The 22,197-nt window shown below is 29.3% G+C and overlaps 1 protein-coding gene across 2 annotated transcripts in view; it reads left to right on the forward strand.

The window, feature by feature from the left end:
* The window catches only part of dup (double parked), a 42,487-nt gene that overhangs the window by 9,958 nt on the left and 10,332 nt on the right, over positions 1 to 22,197 (forward strand). For both annotated transcript variants that reach the window (XM_067264879.1, XM_067264878.1), the window contains exons 3-10: positions 11,626 to 11,781; positions 11,850 to 11,986; positions 12,060 to 12,221; positions 13,060 to 13,254; positions 15,709 to 15,872; positions 19,326 to 19,459; positions 19,528 to 19,716; positions 21,062 to 21,181. In XM_067264879.1, the coding sequence (XP_067120980.1) occupies positions 11,626 to 11,781; positions 11,850 to 11,986; positions 12,060 to 12,221; positions 13,060 to 13,254; positions 15,709 to 15,872; positions 19,326 to 19,459; positions 19,528 to 19,716; positions 21,062 to 21,181 (1,257 nt within the window). The remainder of the gene's footprint in view (positions 1 to 11,625; positions 11,782 to 11,849; positions 11,987 to 12,059; positions 12,222 to 13,059; positions 13,255 to 15,708; positions 15,873 to 19,325; positions 19,460 to 19,527; positions 19,717 to 21,061; positions 21,182 to 22,197) is intronic.

A 22,197-nucleotide genomic window follows, 5' to 3' on the forward strand; every position in this document is an offset into this window, starting at 1 on the left:
ACTACGCATACTATAATAGGCTTGCGCATACTATAATTGTCTTATAGCACTATAATAGGCTAATAGCATACTATAATAGTCTTTTTATGAATAAATTTGAAGTTTGTTGCATAATTTGTATAATTTTTTCAATGATCCTATATTCTCAGCTCAAGCTCCTCGCTTATCGACCAATTCGCTTAACGACGTAGTCGTCGGAACAGAACTCAGTTGTAAAGTGAGGAGTACCTCTATGTCATTAAACAATCAGAAATCAATTGCATAGATGTTGTCTAACAAGTTGTCATGCTAGAAAAAAACACTGCTTTCTAAAAGTGCACATGAAGAAACTCTAGCAAGGGTAAAGAAATACCAAATCCATACTGTGAATCACTGGAACTACATTTTATGGTCAAATGAGACCAAAATGAATCTTTTTGATCAGATGGAATTGACAAGTTTGGAGACACATAGCAGCATTGGAAAAAGAAACAATGTCAAAACTGTTAAACATAGAAGGGGTAACAAAATTATTTGGGGTTATATGTCTTGGATTTGTTGATGGGATCGTGAACAGAGAACTCTACCATAAGATTCTGGGGAAGCATATTTCTCCATCAGTTCTTAAACTGCATCTTGGAAAGAAGTATATTTTTCAACAAGACTGAGATGCTAATTACACAGCTAAGATTCTTACATCCTGGTTTCAAAAAAAGTTAACTATACTAGACTGGCCTTTACAATCTCTAGACTTAACCCTAATTGAACACTTTTGGTCAATATTAAAGAGAAAAATTTGCAAAACAATAATCTTCAAATCTTGTACAATTTGGTTAAGGAAGAATATTCCAAAACTTATGACAATATAATTACAAAATTAGAATCCATGCCAAGAAGAGTTGGTGCAGTCCTAAAGGCCAAAGAAGGTTACGTAAAATATTATTCTTTAGTGATTTGTTTGAAATCCTGAAACAAAAGAAAATATCAGGATGTAATTCTTTTTGAGGTATAATTTTGTATTTGTTAATAAAAAGTTTAGTTTAATTTAAATCATGAAGCATTAGAAAATTGTGTCAGTGTAATTTATTACTATTTTTAATCTTTCAGTTTTGCACGTAAAGATCTAAAGTATTGTTTTCCAATGAAAAGATATTCAAAGTTTTTCATAAAACATTGCAAGGTTGGGAAATGTTATTTGACATGTTATACATAGTTTGTCTGTCTATAAAGTCAACTTCAATAAACAAAAAATGATACTGTCTTTTGACATTAAGATTCTTTTATTGATGACAAAATTAGCAAGTACTTTCAACACTGCATTGGTGTCTTCTTCAGGCAAAATAGAACATTTAAAATATCATTGTGTGAAAATACCTTTTTCAAAGTTGTATTCAGACAACTTTATCTTAAACTTCAGTACACTGGACCCTTTATGAGAACCAGGACTGTGGAGTCAGTAAAAAAAAAAACACGACTCCGACTCTTGATAATTTTAGTAAGCCGACTCTGGCAAAATTAAATACCAAGTCATTTTATGGAGGCAGAGGCATTCATAGGGTTACCTTACTCTGAACACTGAAAGGAACCCGGGTGTTTACCCAAATACTTTTATACTGTAGTTAGTGTTTTTAATATCTAACTTACATTAATATTTATTTGTATAAAAAATTAATTTTTAACAAATATTTAATAAGAGGAGAAAGGGGTGATAAAATTCTACATCTACATCTTTTTATTCTACAGCATTTGCACTTCAATTTCACTCTCAGAAAAGTTAGTCCAACTAAAAAGTTGCAATCTTAGCTACTTCAGTCACTTGTTCAGAAAAGAAAAATATGTACTCTGATCAATTAGTCAGGTTTATTCAGAAAAATGGAGTACAGTAGAGCATCATTTATCCAAAAACCGGTCAACCGAAACGTCGGTTAACTGAAAGCTTTCCAGTCCGACTGTGTCATGCTGAATCGAACCATTTTGATACTAGATTAACTTCTAAAGTATAATTCTTTTGTTTTTATATTTTTCAATATATTTATTTTGTTTGTACAAAATAAAGAAATAATTTTTAACGATACAATAGCCTCGATTATTATTATAAAAATTTTCGTTAGACTTAAAATCAACAAAAATTCAACACGAAGCGACACGCAACGAAGAAAAATTTCAACATCGGATAGGTTAATATATTTTTTCACACATAATCGGTTATCCAAACAACCCCAGTCCCCAATTGATTTGGATAAACGATGCTCTGCTGTACTTATTTAGAGCAGGGATAATAAAGGAATGATTCAAAAATATTCAAATTTAATTGGTCAAAATAATTTAACTACTTCTTCATATGGCATTATGGGCCTTGGAGGTCCTTAGCCGCAGTCAAAATCCTTCTCCATCTCATTCGGTCTATAGCCTGCCTCTGCCAATCTTTGATTCTGTGGTCTTGGTCTTCAGTGGCCTCATCTAACCACCTTTTTTGGGATGACCTCTTGGTCTTATCCCTTTCCCCCATAGTGGAGCCCTCGCAAAGCTGTTGCCATTATAGGAAGCCTTACGACATGGCCCAGCCACTGTAATCTGCTGGCCTTAATCGTTTGTGTGATCATGAGCTTGTTATAGGTTGTCTGCAGTTCCTGCTTTGTTCTCCTCCTTATTGGTTCTCTATTGACCATGAAACCATTATCATCATAGTCTTTCACAGGTCTGAAAATTTTATTTAGTATTTTGTTTTCAAATCTCTGTACTTTTAGTTCCTCCTGCTTTGTCATTGGACATGTGTCACATCCCTACAGAATCACAGGTCTAATCAGCGACTCATATACAGTTAGCTTCGTCCTTTTAGTAAGTAGTCTGCTTTTTACTATGTTTGTGAGTCTGAAGTAGATTTTGTTTCTCTTTAGCAAGCAAGTCCCTATCTCCTTCTTGATGTTATTGTTTCTGTTTATATCAGTCCCTAAGTATTTGAAGGATTCCATAGTGCTTAATGTCATTTAACTCTTTCTGCCCTGTGAGCACCAAGAGACCTTTTAGCAAGACCATTATGGGTTCGGCCAGGCTCACAATGGGGCGGCTGGGTGGTGAGGGATGGAGGCTGACATATCCAGTTGGATCACCCCCAAAAAATTTCTGGGGAATTTTCAACCCATTCGGATCAATCTCGGGTCTACAGAGCAGCAAGCTGCCACCTTAATTGCTCGACCATCCAGCCATCAACTAAATGTCATATTGTCTACGGTTAGATGTTATTTTTGGGATTCTCCCTTTTTATAAATTTAAAAATAATTTAACTACTAAACACAAATACTACAAAGAAAACTACATATTTAAATTAAATTGCTGCATTTTGTATTTAAAATAAATGAATTATAACAAAATACAAAAAGTTTTTAAAAATTAATAAATGTAAAATAAATTTTCTTTCATTTAAGTAAAGAAATTAAATTTAATTTAAAATCCCAGAGTTAGAGTCGGAGTCAACACATTTTTTCCAACTCCAACTCCACAGCCCTGATGAGAACACATTCAATTTCATTTGCAATATAATAATCTTCCCTGATGCAATGGTTTTTCCTCTTCTTAAAATCTTGGATTGATTATCCCTGTTGATCTCCTTTTTCTAAGAACATTTCTTACATTGTTTATTCCAAGAGATTTTTTGGCATCTGACAACTCTTCATCCAAACTTATCAGATGCCAAAGAATCTCTTGGAATAAGCAATGTGAGAAATGATCTGGATATCTCTGAAAAATTCTTGAAATCATTATTATTTAGCTTACCACAAAAATTTTTCCTGGCCTTGCAGACAGCCTCATACCATGTGTGTAAATTTCTTGATATTTTTTTCGTTTCCTGGACAAGTTAGACTTATATAATGTATAACTTATACAACTTCTTTACACCTCCTCCTATAATGTTTTTGGAGACTTTTATACCAGATATTGAGGCTCTTACCAAAAGGATAGATGAAACACAAGGATTTTTTCTGATGGAAAACTGCATTACATTTGCTGGGTAAGAAAGTCAAACCTCGGTGCAACATTTTTATCATACAATATACAGTTATAAGGATTGGTTGAAATGGAACAAAGTTGCGGTTATGAGGGAAGATAAATCCAAGGACATTGTTTTGGCAAAATGCTCTACATTGATAAGTTAGATGAGTATATTACCAATATAGAATGTTCATTGGCACCAGACAGTTTTCTTGATTCTCTGCAATGCATGTTGAAGAGATTTGCCAACACTTCTTTGGCATATTTTCTTCACATGCACTGTTCTGTTTTCCCTGTACCCAAGATTCTGCAAATTTTTGCTTTTGCCAAAACTCTCAAACCTGTCAGTGAAATATGTCCTGTGGTTGAAAAATATGCTTCTCCTACCTTCTTGATAGAGAAACAGCTGGTGAAATTTTTCAACAATAAGGTATCTCTTACTGTTCTAACTGTTGGAACATCTTCATAACATGTTATAATTCAATGAGGATTCCATGCACTTTATCCTTCCATCAAACTACTTCCTCGTTTATGTGAGATGAGAGATTTCCTCCTAAACAATGTTGATTCTGCCAAAAACACCAACAAGTACATATTGGAACTTGTGTAGCTTTTTTATGTATAACAAAAGTCTACATATAAGGCTGTGATTGCTCCATGGACAGTCCCACTGTAGGATTTTTATAATTGGTTCTTCCCTACCCAAGTTCCAGTTATAAATTCTGATGTATGCTGGATATATGGATGACATATTCATTTTATGGAATTTCAAACCCAATGTGCAACACTTTTCCCAGAAGATTATTATACATGGCCTATAGCTACAGTTGGAGCAGGAAAGCCATACTAGGTCTTTCCTGCTTCAATTGCTACTAGGTCATGTTTTAGACATTTCCATAATGTTCCATAGGGGTGAGATCTATACCAGCATATATTGGAAACCTGCCTACCACCTTAGTTTTGTTCATAAATATTTGTGGACTTCCTCCATATAAAGCTTTCTGTTTTCAAATATTTAATAAGGAGGACTTTCATGCATTGTACTAATATGCTTGGCATCTTAAATGAATTCAAATACATCAGGAAGAGATAGTGAGACAACATGGTTATCTGGCAGGGTTAATAAGTCATTTAATTAGTGCTTTGGAACCTCCAAAACTAATTGAGACCAAGAATAATCAAGAAGAGGATAACACTAACATACTTCTCTGCATTTGGGAAGGTACATAAGGAAATTGCAAACTGCATCAATTTGAATCTGGCCTTTAAATGTAATCCTCAATATATTAATAATTGTGTTCAATATTTTATACAATGACGAGATTCTTCTGAGGTTTATTCCATACTTATAAAGGACCACTGTTTCAGCAGGAGGATGACATACATGAGCATAAAAATTGCTCGTTTGGCAGGAAAGTTTCATTTTTCCAAGTCATTTTTTAAAAATGTGATCATGTAACACAATAAAAAAAAAATAGCCAAAATAGAGAAGAAACACAAGTTCCTTCATCTCTATCTTGCTTTTAGCTTCTTCTTTGTCATCTGGTTTTCCATGTTATTTCATAAATTTTCAACTGAATTGGCATTTGGATGTAATTGTAGTTATAATTTTTGGGAAAGAAATAACAAATATTTCTTTTCTATTTTGGTTGTTATTTTACTGTGCTACATGATCACATTTTTTAAAAATGACTTGTAAAAATGAAACCTCCCTGCAGCATGAACAATTTTTTTTGCTTGCTGTATATTAGTGTTACTATGTGAACCCTCCTGGATGGAATTAAGGGGACACAAATATGCTGTCAATAGAGGTCTTTGCAACATGGCTCTATCTGTATTTGCAAATGAGCGTAATGTTGAGTTATCATGGCAAGATGTCAACATTATTAGACCTACAACTTATCTAAACAATATAAAGTTCATGGAAATCTTGGGAAATTATGTGGCTAACAGAACTCTTGATTGTATTAACTATCATGATGCATATTCTTTTTTCAAATCATGGAAATTATTTTACCAAGTCTAACTTAGTTTTAGTGTTTATTTCATCTTATATTTATTGTTAAATAGCCTAATATATACATAATATAATGTAATATTATTATAATGTTGTTATTAGATTAATATAATAATAACAGTATAATGCTAACAAATATTTGTTCATTATTTGAAATGGAAATTAATATTTTGCTATAATTTTTTCTCGTCTATTTATATTTTTGATGTAAGTCACAATATATTTATTACAAATAAATTATTTTCATAGTCTTACACATCAAATATAATAACAGCTATATCAATTTTTTCTGTTTTTAATAGTAATGAAAATATAGGCTAATCAAATTTTCGTATTAAATTTTGTATATTTATGTATAATGCATTAATGAAATTTTTAATACTAAAGCTGAATTCTAGTTCATTTTAACATAAAAAGAAATAATTTAAAATCTTGATTGATTGCAAGAAAATAAAAATTGTTCATTTAAGAATAGTTAAAAATTTTTATTTTTGTATTTTATAATTGAGGACCTGAAAAGGAGGATTAAAAATATCTCAAAACCTTTGTATGTGATTTAATAATAAAGTAAAAGTAACTTGTATTCAAGGCGTGTGAATGTTTCTAAACTTCTACTAGGGCTTTAAGTGTGAATGAATGTGTCAGCAATATAAGTTCTGTAAAACCTGTGTAAATCAGAATTTTGTGGTACTGAATTATTTTTTTGTTTTGGCAAGTTTCCATTTTGAACAGGTTTTAGTATTTTTTTCTTTAAACCTCAGCAGATAAATGTCACACAGTTATGTTTATTTTTATGGTGAAATCATTTTTACACACGTAAAAAAAATTTATTAGTAAGCTTAATCCAAATTTAGCCAAAGTGATCCCAACTAAATATGGAAGTACTCAAATGCAAGAATTTAGAACTACTTTATTGCAAAAAGTTCTTGTTGTTCCCAAGAACTTGTGCTAGGTATTTGAACACATCTCAGATGTGATCCTTATGATCTCACAATAATGAATAGTCAGTATGAGAACCAAGAACTAGTATCTTGTTCTACTGTTAGAAATTCTAATTTCATTACAGTAATATAAAGACCAAGTTATTCTGTGATCTGGCTTCTCAAGGAATTTTAATATTCTAATTAATTCTTAACTTTATAACTATCAACATGTTAATCAACTTGTTTTCAAATACTAGTTATCGTATATCTCGGCAGATAAGACGACCTTCAGATAAGACAAAGTATAAATTTTCGTCAAAGTTTTATAGTTTGGGGGCCGTCTTATAGGACAGATATAAATCTGTCCTATAAGACGGCCCCCAAACTATCAACAGCCTGTGAATTTAGTTTAGATCAGTGAGCATCATCTGAATAATAATACTGTGTTGCGTATACGGAATTATGTCCTATTTGTAATTTTTCAAATGAACAAATTTATTTTCTTGCATCTGGCAGCACTGCCTTGCAATTGTTGCAGGCATTCGCACTGATTCGGCATTCAGGTAATGACCTTGACTATTCACAAAAACGTCGTATGGGCTATTCTATTTTGTGCACATACCCTACTCTCTACTAGTAAATAATTACGGTTTGTCTGTTTTTTATAATGGTTTTAATTTATATAAATTTCAATCTAGTTTTTTGTATCTGTCCTATAAGATGACCTCGGATTTTGGGAGCCTTTTTTTATGATTCAACTATTGTCTTATCTGCTGAGATATACAGTAGTTACTAACTTCTCTGTACAAGACAAATTGGCAACAATGAATTATATTATTGCTTATTCTTGTGAACTTGATTCTTGGAAACTTGTTCAGATTCTTGAAAGTTCTCAATTTTTCAATGCTGCTCCTGGTTAATTCCATCAAAGATTTTGTCTGTGTATGTCTGAAAGGTTCAAAAATTTTCTTGGAATACAGTTTATCATGTTCTGCAATGACTTTTATACCTAGAGGTGATTATACTTATTTGTCTACAAATTGAATCCTAATTTTCCACTTTATCTAGTTTAAGTTACATTCTTCATACCTGAAAACCTCTTCTATTTCTGTGTCAGACAAACTTTCAGCTCATAGTGGAATTTAATAGAACGTCACAGTTTTGAAGAATTTTTTTCTATTTAGATAAGTTTCTGTTTTATTCAGGTTTATTGTATATATCAAGCTATGCATAAAAACTAAAATATATGATATACTGAAAAACAATAATTCTAAGAATTTAAAATAAATACTAAACTCATTCTATTTTTATGATAGAGTTTTGAATTTAGATTTAAGAATTATTGAGTAATTAAGTATTCTAAATACTGGATTATTTGATAAATTTTTGATAATAGCATTTCATTTATATTATTTAAATTTATTAAGTAACTCTAATATAATACTGAAAATATTTCGATAACATTTTACATTTTTTCTATTCTGAAAACAATATTTTTAAATAACAATTTTAAGTAATTATTTCTGGTAGGTATTGTTTTTAAAAACCAAAATAATAATGATATATGTGTGATGAAATCAAAATCTTATAACTACTATCAACAAAATCTTTAAATTTCCTAATTCCTAAAGCAATTGTGTGTAAATATTGAGTAGAAAAAAATGCTTTGTTTTTTAAAAAATGTTCTCGATTGTTAAAATCTGAACTAATTTAAGAAATAGAAATTGTAAAAGGTGAACTTTAATAATTTATAATTTATTTCAAACATATAAATGTAATATTAAGTCATGTGTAGAAAGTTTCTAATTTAATGCACATTTACTCAACTTGAATATTACAATGAAAAAAATAAACAAAGTCAAGTCTTTCAGTTGTTTTAGTATGCTTTGAATATATATAATCTGATGTAAAAATGCTTATTAATTCTTAAAAATAAATTTTAATATTTATAATTTTATTTGGTATAATTTGAATATGCTTGATAAATATTTATAAAAATCTACATACATCATATAGTTAATAATTTATAGTTAATAAGATTATTCTTAAATAGGATTATTTTCAGTAAATGATCAAAGATGTGTCATTCAGAAATCAAATTCTAATATTCATAAATAGAAATGGATAATGGGAAAAACTGAGATGATAAAAATATTATTTGTACAATAACAATAGCAGCTTACTATCAGAATTTTGACTTTAGTTATCATGGAAAATAGAACATCTCTACATAATTTATGTTGTGAAAAACTGTGATAACAGTAGCATTTTCAATGGGTACGTTCGTTAAGTCGAATGAGTTAAACGCATTAGTAACGAATCGTTCGAAAAGTAGTAGTCTTGCTCAGTGCGCATGCTCTGCGGTGATGACGTATCAAACGAAACCCTAACAAAGCTCACAAAGGAAAGAGTTACTTCGTTAAGAAAATGGCACCTGACAATATCGATGTTTCTAGATCTACTCGAGTGTTTAAATTGTGAATTAAAAAGTGAAATGATTGAAATAACTGTCCATCTGAAGCAACCTAAGAAAAATATTTTGGATAAGGCTGCACTAGCAACATTCATATCTTCGATTTTAGAAACAGCCATTTAGTTATAACGAATCGTTCGAAAAGTCTAACGAAACAAGAATAATGATGACGTCATTCTTGTTTAACTCATTTGACTTAACGAACGTACCCAATATTTAAATTTCCATCTTCACATTAATTTTAGTACAGTAGAGACCCAAAAACTCAACTGTCAATAACATGACATTCCATTAAACTTGTTCTGGCATTCAAAAAGAAAAAAGAAAGAACATACATATAATCTAATTTCTACCTCTGTGACTTAACACTAGGATCAAATAAGTTATTTGTTATTAGCAAGCGTATACACCATCATTAATTTCACCTGGGAGAAAGAGCAGGACCAATCTATAACATTCTTAGATTTGCGGATACGGAAGTCACTTGAAGGGCTTCAGTTTGCAGTGCATCATAAATCCAACATGATACCTTATATCATCCCAGTCGATGCTTTTTAACTGTCGCTGTATGTCAATGCCGTCATAGCGGCTCTCGTCAGAAGGGCACTACTACTTCCATCATCGCAAGCTCTAACAAAGGTTGAATTGGAAATCATCAGAACGGCAGTATGTCACGCTGGCTTTACAGGTGCCAAATTTACACATGTACTACATAGGGTAAAAGATTCCCTTTTCCCATTTACCACGCTACACAGCAAGAAAGATATATCTATAGTACAATCAGTGTTGCCGTACCTAGGACCACCCTCCATACACACACATTAGCTGTATTTTCCAGCTGCATAACTTTGCTCTTTCTCTAACTCCCCTACCAAGTCTATGCAGGAGCATATGCAATGATTGAGATAAAGTATCTACTTTAGAAAGATCTGGAGTGTATGCAGTACAACTAGAAAATCTGTAACGGGAGCAATTGAGAGATATATAAGGGCAACAACAAGAATGCTCGCTTGCCACATCACAGAGCATCAGGAAGATGTAGCCAAAGGAAGACAAACCACAGAGCTCGCCAGAAAAGTTCTACAGCAAGGCTACATCATGTTGTGGTCCAAAACAGCATTGCTCAAATGCTGTAGTAGCAGAAGGATTGTATTTATTTGGGAAGCACTTCTCACAATGACTATAGATGCATGCAATGTTCCCACCCTCGACTTGCCCGAGATATGGGTAGCCTTATATCAGCGTTTAAACAACGAAATGCACCAAATGTCATACAATTAGCATAATTGCAATTCAACGCATGTGCCGCCTGCTGTGTGAATTTAAGAGTTTTCGAATATTCACTAAAGCTTGTTGCACGTTACTAACGGTTTTACTGGACATTTGATTCAAAAATCTTTAAGAATTTTCTGTTCTCCTTGGAACACTCTGCACATTCTTTTCTTCATATTGTTCTTTTTCACCTGAGGACAATGAACTTATATGTGTCGAAAGTACTTGCAATATAAGAAATATTGTATTAATGCTGAACTCAGTGCTCGTTATTAAGACATTATACAACTTTTGGCGTGAGTTTTTAAAATTTCCTTAACTTTATCCACCTAAGAAACATTATCTAGTGAATTTCCTAGTTACTTTTAAACAGCTACATTATTTTAAGATATTAAGTTTAAAATTTTCACATGAAGAGGGTGCAGTTTTGACCAAAAACGTTTTTCTTTAATATCACATTGGTTTTCTGAAACAAGCACTGATTTCTCTGTTTATTTATTTTATTTTTAATGTAAGACCAATCAGAAGTAGAGAGAGATTTGAAATTAAGAATTAAAATCTTGTTTTTAGCATACATTATATATTTAACATTTTATAATGATTCAACAGCTCTTAAAATTTATTGAATTGATGATTATCAGAATTGTAATTGAATTTCATCAAATTAGTTTTTGTTGATATTTACTGTATTTTACGGACTATAAGACGCACTTTTTTCTTTGGAAAATTGCCACCAAAATTCAGGTGCGTCTTATAGGTATTTTTTTAAAAAATTGCTTAAAATTAAGGTGCGTCTTATAGTCCGTAAAATACGGTAGTTGCATCTTTTATAATCATTTTTGTGTATAAGTATTTATTTATATTTTATAACAATTCTACATAATTTCTTTTGTTAATAATTCAGGTAAAATAAATGTTTATATATCTTATATATAAAAATATCTTTTTATAATTTATTTATCTATTTTTAGGATAATTCTCAGCTTAATGAATCATTTTCTGAATTGTCATCAAGTGACACAAATAAAGTACTTTTTGACAATCAGAATATTAAAGGAAAGTCAGAAAAGAATCAAACATTTCAAGAGAAAACTGAAAATAAAACTGAAAGTTCTTCTGAAAATGAGGTAGATTACACATTTCTAAAAATTTTAATAAGTAAATTAAAAATTTTTTATAATAATTTATTTATTAGAAAAAGTTAACATTGGAGGAAATGCGCACACACCTGTCAAAATTTAGTAAATTAGTAGACGTTCAAAAATGTCTGCTTGCCAATTATTCACCGAAGAAATTGCACAATAAAACTGATAAATTATGTAACGGAACAAGGTATGAAAAAATTTTAAATATAACAACTTGTTGGTAACAATTTAAAATTATTTTTTTTTTCTTTTCATTAAAGTAATGCAGATAAAACTCCAGTGACAAAATGTCCAGAAAAAAAAGATACTGCTACAAGAGCTGAAAAATTAAAATTATTAAAAGAAACTGCATCCAGAATAAGCACTAAGTCAACTGAATTGAAAAAAATACAAAAGAAATTGAACCAAAATGATGAATTAAGGTATTATATTATAATTGCAATAGTCATTGATGTAATTCTGTAAAATAAAATGAACCAAGTTTATGCTATATACATTAGTGGAAAACTGAAGTAAAAATCAATTTTTGATCAGTTATGTTTAATTAAGTTTTTCCCACAGATGATATGTTGACATTTTTTTAAATTATATTTTAACATCAAAACTGATTTTACTTTAGTTTACAATAATTTTGTAGTTAAAGTTTGTATAATTTGAAATAAATGCCAAAATCAGCTGGTTTTTTATAACATATATTATAATGCTGTGGTTTTAATTACCTGCATATGTTAGTAACTATAATTATTGAAGTTTACATTTTAACTTTATCAGAGGAAATCTAATATACAGTTTATTTTTCTAAATATTTAACTGTAATGAAATAATTCACTATAATAACTTTTTTCCCTTTTTTTACATGGGTACTCTATTGTTTTGTTCAAATTTAGTGTACGGTATGTATGAAGCTTGAGACAGAATTGATTTGTTATGTAAGGCAATTTCATAACACATTTAGCCTCTCTTCCTTCCTTAATGTATTAAAATTAATTATAGAGAGGAGAATTTAGCATATTAAATTAAATGGAATGGAACATTTTTGGTATGCAATTACATATCAAAGATGTAAAGGAGAATTTAAATATAATGAGACACAGTTTTTGATGTTATGATAAAAGATTGAACAAAAATTTATAATGTGGAGGATATAACATTTCTTTTAAATGTAGTAAAAATTGTGTAAGATATGTAAAGACATTTTATTTATTTTATATCATTATGTATCATTTATTTTAATATTAATTTAAAACATTTTTTTCTTAGTAACAAAGTACCTGCTTATCAGAAATACCATAATTTGGCAGCTGTTTCAACTACATCACTGTTATTGCCGTACAAATATAAAGTTCTTGTAGAAATTTTTCATTGCACTGACATGGTTATTAGTCTTTTACATAATAGGCAAGAAACTTGTACATTTTCAAAACTTAAAAATTCAGTGCAGGAAATGACCAAAAAGTAAGTTTTTCTTTAAATATTTTACTTAAATAATCCAGAAGTTAAATTATTTCTATGAATAATTCTTATTATAATATTCACAGTAATGAGTTGCATTTTGAAAAATAGGAGGATATATCTTATTTATTAAATATAATAGCAGTTTTCAATAATCGTAAATTTCATAATTGAAGAGATACTTTTTTACTTATTTGTAATTTGTTACATAAATCAACAACTTGACACTTAAATGCAAATTCTAGCATATAATGAACAAATAAAATTTAATGTTCAAACCTTTTCAGCCATCTTTCAGAGGCCCTCAACAGGAATGAATGCACAAAACACAAAAAACAGTTCTATCTTTTGAAAATTTCTGACTTTTGAACTCAACTGTGTTCCAATTTAAATGGTGTTTAATACAAAAATTGTTACGCTTACATCATATAAATTAATTATTTTTTAAATAAAGCTATAAATAAAGTCATTATTATTATATTATGTGGCATTATAAAAGTTAGTCCAATGTAAAAGTTTAACATATAAACAATGTTCGATAAGGAAATTGTTTCCTTTACATTGCATAAAGATAAATAAATAATTACACATAAAAACTATTGTTATGCTTTGTGGCATTGTAAATAATACTTCCATGATTGTGGAATCGGAATATAGTTGGAGTTAGTGCAACCTCCCTTCATGTCCACTATGTAAATTTCAAGAGCCTCCAACGAACGTAAGTTATGTCAGTCAAAAGCCCTATGTAAAAGAGTAGCTTTATCCCAACATGGAAAAACTCCAAGTTTGGTAGCATATTGGGCCAGTGCAGTATTATACTTCCCCTTGGACACATCATATTTGTGGTCCCGTATTCTAGCCTCAAGTGATCTATACATAGATCCGATGTATGTTATACATCTGTTAAAACGTTCGTGTTGCAATGGAATGCGGTACACTCCCGGTGCTTACTTGTCATCGGACTTGTCTTTTGCGTTAGTTAAAAGCCGGAAAATGTTCTGTTTTCTCTTATATGTTAAACGCAAGTTTAAATCCTTAGCGATTCTATTATAAATTTGTTGGAGGGACAGTTCGTAAAGTATAACAACCCAATTGTGCTCTGCATCATTAACCCTTGTGTTGGTGATAGCTATCCTAGATTGCTGGTTGGCAGCAAGCCTGTTGATTAAGGACTGATGGTACTCTTGTGCAGATGCTATATACTTGATGCATTTCAGTTTGTTGTAGATTAGATATCGGAAGTCTCCAAGCAATGGGAGTAAGCCCTTGAGACTAGGGCCTGGAATGCCACTACCTTAAAAGGCCAAGGGTCTGCTGAGTTAGCAGGTATAAAGAGGGGAATGTCTGTGGGTTTGCGGTAAATAGTCATGGTCATAATTTTATTTGCCATGTGAATCTTGACATCCAAGTAATTAACTTCTGTATGACTTTGCTGATCTAACTCTAGTGTTAGTCCATAGCCGTTGTTAAAAACTTTTAACACTTCCTCTATATCAGGTTTGGTTTTCCGTATAATCAAAATATTGTCTACATACCATGTATAACTAAGGATATTGGATTGCCACTTTTTATGTCTAATTTGTTGTAATCTTAATAAGTCTCTTTTTCTGTTTAAATTTCATATCTTTTGATATGAATCATTTGAAATTAGGAGATATTAGGATTTATAAAATACTTCTATTCTTTTTCTGCCATTTGTGAATTAAACAGTCATACTTATCAACAGTCATACCAGAATCAAAAATTCATTTTGAAATTAAATGATCCAAGGAACATGCTGCACTATAATTTATTATGAGTAATATGAATATTTTTTCCCATGTAAATGCTTGTATAATTTAATCCTAAGTGTATTATAAATTATATTGAATTTTTATGAAGAAATGTTATAAAATCATCAAATATGTATTTATAATTTGAATAATTAAATACATGATATGATAATGAAATAGCCAACGATTGCCTAAAATAATTTGTCACTAGAGGGAGACATTAGACATCATCTCTTAATTAAATTAATAATTATAATTTTAATAAATTATTTAATAATTTATTAATTTAATTAAGAGATGATGCCTAACATCTCCCTCTAGTGACAAATTACTTTATATTAATAATTTAATTAGCCAAATTCTAGCCTGATCTTTCAGGTGATCGTTGGTTATTTCCTTATATACTCATCAGGCTTTAAGATGTTTATTATATATACATATGATATTTATACATAATATTGCATATTATTTATAATTATTATATCATATATTTAATCAAAACCATTTCATAATATTGAAGAGGAATAATAATTGTTCTTTCAACTCTTACTTTAATAAATATTTATAATTTGATTATTCATATGCCAATGCACTTACATTACTTTAATCATACTGAATTTATTCATAGAAACCCTTGTAAAAATTTTTAAAAAATATTTTTTGGTTTAAATTTTTTTTATTTCAGAAATTTCACCATTTCACATTTAGGACAATTAAAAACAGTTTTTCCAAATGCCTATATTTTTCAGCAAGAGAAAGATAAGAATTCTATTAACAGTGAGCTTTCACATAATAATTATCAGTTATCAATATCACCAAATTTTCATTATAAATCGGACCAGAATTTAAGTAAGTTATTTCATTTTTAAGTAAAATTATAAATCTGATAAGTTGAATATTACTTACTTGATACTTATTAGGTTGATAATTCCATTTAAATTTTATTATTTTTAGCTGTATTATTAGTTTTATTTATACTTTATTTTAATATTATTGGATTGCAATTTTAAAAAATTGTAAACCTATAAATTCCCATTGTTGTCCATCTCTTGTCTGTCTTTCCTTAATCTGAAAAACGGAGTTAGGTAGATGAAAGATGAGACCAGATATGGAAACTTGGGGACAGGAAGCCCCAATTAACTATATATGAACTGCTGATACAAACCAAAAGTCATGTTATTTCAATTCAGAACTTTTCCCCAATAGATGACTGGTACAGTACAATTCCATTGTTAAAGGGAAAGTATGATTACAGGGGCAAGCCACTACTAATTTGAGGTGGAGAGCATATATTTTAAATGAAATAAATTAAAAATATGATTAAAAATTGCAGCTTGGCATTGTGACGATGTAACAATAAATATTTGCTTGTTTTATGTGATTTGTTTTGATTTTTCTTTCTTTCTTTTTTATTTATGATGATGATTTGTTTATTCTTGCACTTATTAAATATATATTTTTCATACTACTGAATTTTTTATACTTCTCTTATTTTTTGATAATATTGTTTTTCATTTATCACTTCTGTTATAACAAAAATCTTTACAAATTACAATCAAATGCTGTCTTTAATTATCTTGTGTGGTTTCTTTTATGGAACTTTTATCATATTTTCTAAATCTCAATTATTAATTTTATATTTTATATTGAACTTGAAGCTTGAAGATCATATAAAGAATCCACAACCAAAAGTCTCATTTGCAGCAACAGAATTAAAGTATTAATTAATGTTTTCAGACTACTGCTAAACCCTGCTTTAGGTTAGAGACATTTTCTGAAAAGAACACTTACATTGACCAAATTTAAATTTAATTCAAATTAAATTTACTTAAAGTATTAGTTGATGATTTCAAGCAGTTGCTTAGGGTTCTACTTAAATCCTGTTTTCCACATCCTTTTTTTATGTGAGTTGTATCATATGTTGTGAATAGTATTATAATTAGTCTCTTGATGAAAATAGTGTAGCCTTATTATTTGTTTTTGTGATAGGCTACCATGTTCACATTTAGTTCTAGCTTACTAGTAACCTCTGTTTTGGGATTGACTTTTACAGATGGGTATAGATCTAAACAAAATTTTTCAGCTTGAAATCTTGAGGTTGTTATATGCTGACATATACAGTATAATAAATGAATTTATATTTAAATATACAGTGGTATCTTGTACCTCAAATGATTCTAACTTCGAACACTTCAGAGTTTGAATGATGATTTAAAGTTTGAACTGTGCAGTGAAAAAAATGTTCTCAAATCATAAAAACTGTGTGTCCAAGTCAGTGTTTCTCAAAGTGTGTCCAAGTCAGCGTTTCTCAAAGTGGACGATAATGCCCCCTTGTGGGCGTGAGTAAATCTAGGGGGGCGCTGGAGGTAGGATACTGAACGGTGACCAAAGGCAAAAGTTGGGGTCACTGACAGCCATTCCCTTTCCTCTGTTAAACTGATAAGAGGAAACATTGTGTTTAATGGTTTCCAGATGTTGAGAACAATGTACGGTAAGGGCATAAAGTGTGAGATTCATAGAAAAGTTTTCCTAAGAATATTTCCAATCCTTTCTCACACAAGAGAAAATGGGTTAGGGGGCATTGGGTATAACTTTATGGAACAAAGGGGGCGGTGGATTGAAAAAGTTTGGGAATCACTGGTCCAAGTCATCTCTCACTCTCACTCCTGCATAGTGTTCATATACTTTCAGTGCATTTTTCACTTTATTTTTGGTGTGTTCAATTTTATATACTGTACTGTGTGTTATTCATTGATTTTACACAATTTCTTCCTGCAGTTTTTCTTTGTTGACAGTTTTTGGGCACCCCATAGATTTTGTATCCTTTAGTTCAAAATTTTTTGGATGGAACTTTTTAAACTACATTTGACATATCTAAAGTTTAGGAGCATCTTTCCCATATAAATTACAATTGTTTTTACTGTTTGTACAGTGTTATATTTTATTCAAAAGTCATAAAGCACAATTACAATATGTCCAATATGCTTTTTATTCAAAGACATTGCAACTTGATTTTATTCAAGCAAAATGTGAAGTAAAGAATTTAAACTAAGATTCTAAATAAAGGATAAAATCTCACATTATAATATGTTAAATTACACATCTATGTTAAGATGCAGATGTCCATTGTGTACTACCAATAAATACAGTTTTCATTTTATTATATAGTATTTAAGTATTTTATTTATGGCTTTCATGTTTTAATTTGTTATTAGGGCATTTTATTTTTACCTTAAATTATGTATATTTACTGTTATAAGTTTATTGAAATGAGTATTGTTCAGAGTCTGAGAATGGATTAATTTGCTTTCCATTATTTCTAATGGGAAAAATTGATTTGGACTTCAAATGATTCGGAGTTTGAACAATCTCCTGGAATGAATTAAATTTGAAGTACAAAGCATCACTGTATTTAATATCCTATTATACTATATTACACTACTTATTTAAATATTCAATGTAATTAAATGGATTTATTATTAGAAAATGTATCTACCTACATTGGCCAAACTGTGACGCTTGTTTACTTACACAATTTATTTTTATAAACTAGGTATACACTATTTACATATGTGTAATATTTTTGTAGATTTGTTGACTATTATGTAATCTGATACACTGTACACACAGATTGTAAGCATGACTCAAACCTTAACTTTGAACAGGTAACTGAACACTAAGGCTATGTTCATAAAGTCAGAGGAGTTAAATGAACATATACCTAGCAGGTCATGAAATAACAGTAAAGTAACAGTGAGAAACTATAGTATTTTAACTATATACAGTATAATATAAAATACCATTTTAGTAGAGGATATGGTTCTTGTGTATTTGTAATGGATGATGCACAGCTCCTGTTGTGATAAGATTTGGCCACCATGCTATATACTACGGCAATTGGCAATAATTTTTAACAGAGTTTATTACTAATAGATTTATCCATGATCAATATATATATATATATATTATTGTTTAATTATTTTATAATTAATATATAAAAATATTTTGTGACATTTGAACCCCTGAAAGCAAAAATGGTGTAAGTCAGTTTTTCCAAAAATCTACTGATGCTGAGTTTCAGTTCTTGACAGCATTATTTACATATTCTTTGTAAAGAATTAAGAATATTTATATTATTTACACACAGGTAAAAGCACTTAACAATAAACTTTCAGTAATTTTTAAATTGGTACTTTAAGTCTAAATTTCTTGATGTAGAAGAAAAGTGACTTACACCACTTTCACTTTCAACAGCTCATTTAACATTTAGTAATTAAATTTTATTTATATATATATAAATAGTTAATGAAGATTCATTACCTGAAACAAACAATAAAAGTCTGGAGTCATTTAAAGTAATGAATGCAACATGTTTATTAGAAAGGAGACAGATTTTTAATAACAGAATTTTGCAGTTTGTTAAAGACCACCATAAGGTAATATTTTTATATTGTAAATTCTTTTAAAATTTATTTTTAACATTTTTTATCTTGTATTATTTTAGAAATTTTTAGCAAATTTAAATCCTCCAATCTTAGTATCAAGTGATGAAATTTTACGATGGCATCCTTCATTTCCAGTGGATCAAGTACCTGATATTGCAATTGCTTCTCTACCAGAACCACCAGATGTGAAAAAATATTCAACAGCACAAGATGTTTTTAAATTGCTTAAAGACAAAGTTACTATTCGAGTAAATATTTTTGATTTTTTCTGTAAAATGAGATCTACTGTTATTATTATTATTATTATTTTTTGTATCAGTAGATGAAATATTAAAGTAAAAGAGAATATGTTATATGTTAACACAATAGTTTTATGCATTCATGTCATGAAGTTAAGTTGTTTATAAATTTATTTTAAAAATAATTTTACTAATTTTATCTGTATATTTCAGTAAATGTTCTTTGTTTTTAATTTATTTTGAGAGAAGAAAGAAGTTTATTTTTTATTCTTTTACTAAACTTTAGTTACAGAAACAATCTGAAAAAAATTATTTTGTGAATTATTTCTTCTTTACTATGATCTTAGAGAAGACATGATAAATTACAGTTTGTAATCTATATATATAATTGAGACGAGTTGATGATAATAATCAGTGCAGAGCCCAAACGGTTAGGAGTTGAAAGTTGAAATTTGGTACACAGTTAGGGTACGTCACGAGAATGCACACTAAGAAGGGATTTTTCGAAATTCCTCCCCATGGGGGAGAGGGACAGGATTAAGGCTTAACACTTCCATCAACAATGGAAGTGTTAAGAGAAAGTGACGTGCAAGACGCAGATGCAGTTTTTTTCGTTTTTGCAGGAAATCAAACATATTTTTAGATCCGTCTAAAAATTCTCTAATTAGTCTGGAAACAGGGGGACCCAATTCTTGCATTCTGTGAAAACGAGTAAGGTTGACTATAACGTAATAATCTTAATCTTCGCTATCGTTACTTTTGCCCAAGCAACGCCGAGCCTACCTGCTAGTATAAATATAATATTGCTACATTGAAATTATAAGTATCCGTAATAATATATGAAATGGTCAAGGTATTTTTAATGAAATATCAATTTTTTTTGTAGCAAATAATAATAATGTGGAGAATTAAACTTCCTTAAAATAATATAAAAATTATTTTATTGCTTTTATATTAATCACTTTATTTACTAGTTTAAATATATAATCATCAGTACTACACATTGTTAGTAAAAAAATATATAAATATCATGATAAAACATAAGTACTTTATTATCAAAATATTTTAATTCATGAGATGTATAATCCATGTAAGTAAATATGAATGTGATGCAAATAGTTTGAAAGTGCAAACATATGCATATAATGCTCCACAACACATTACTAGATATTCTTTAAGTATTATTTAAATAACAAATTTATATAAAAAATATTTTAGAGTGTATATTATTTTTAAACATGATCTATAAACAGTTAATAGCAAGGATAATTTTTAAATATATTTTTTGGATATTTTATATTTAATTTTTTTCAGAATTTTTTGAAATGTTAAGAATTTTATTTATAAAATACAGGTGGAAAATGCTTTACAGAGTGTAATAGAAAATCACAAAGAATCTGAATCTGTTACTAAACCTAAAGATACAATGCAAAAAGGATTACTTAAAGGAGTTTCTCAAGCTTTAATTGAAAAGGTAAATAAATAGATATATAGAATTTTACTGTTTTATTAAACATCATTCACATTCTAAACCAGTATTTTGTCTGGAGGATTCAATTTTCCATATCAGATTGACCTTCTTGAATGGGTTTAACATGATGATACTCTCTGCTTTTAAAAGTCATGAGAATTGATTACATTGCAGCTTATTTAGCACAATGAAAGAAGAGGAATAACAGAATTTGATGACTTTGAACAATATCTAAAAATTGGATCTGATCTACTTTGAATCTGAAATTTATAGGATTTCTTTTGAATAAGAATAAATAAAATTAAGGCTTTATATTGAAAATATTTAAGTTATTTTTATATAAACATTCTACATAACTTTACCTTCTGTTAATCTTACTACATTCCTTTTATTCATATCTTTAGACTAGAAAACACATTATAGTTATTAATGAAATATTAATGAAATTTTTTTATCATTTTAATGCCTCTTGCGTTGCATATGTTTGGATTAATAAACAAGAAATTTCATTGTTAAATTTTGTAAATAGGAATTAAAATCAACAAAAATAGTAGTAATTTACACAAGAATGAAAGAAACTTATGTATAAATAGTGTTACAAGCTAGCTAAGTCATACCATATTTTCATGGAATGACCAGCATGCTGCATAAAAATGGAGGTTACTGGCATGCTGGTTAAACTGCAACTGAAATATAAAAATTAATCAGATCTAACAAAACTAATTGTTAATTAAACAATAAAGAAAACATTCTTCTGAGTACAGTGGGTGATCGGTTAACAAACATAACCTGTTCCAAGACTTTGTTCGCTATCCGAATTGTTTGTTAACTGATTATCGATTTATCATAGGTTTTTATGGGAATTTGATTAATTTATTCTGGAGACCCCAAAAAATAAAAAAATATATACTTTCTTACTACGTTTATTTATATGCAATAATAAAAATACATATATACACAGTCTTGCATTTTTATTAATCATGTTTTTTTCTGTTTGTGAGGGTTAGAGAATCTGTCTA

This window comes from Centruroides vittatus, unplaced genomic scaffold, assembly GCF_030686945.1.
Source record: "Centruroides vittatus isolate TY-2023 unplaced genomic scaffold, ASM3068694v2 contig_199, whole genome shotgun sequence".
In the NCBI taxonomy this organism is placed as follows: Eukaryota; Metazoa; Arthropoda; class Arachnida; order Scorpiones; family Buthidae; genus Centruroides; species Centruroides vittatus.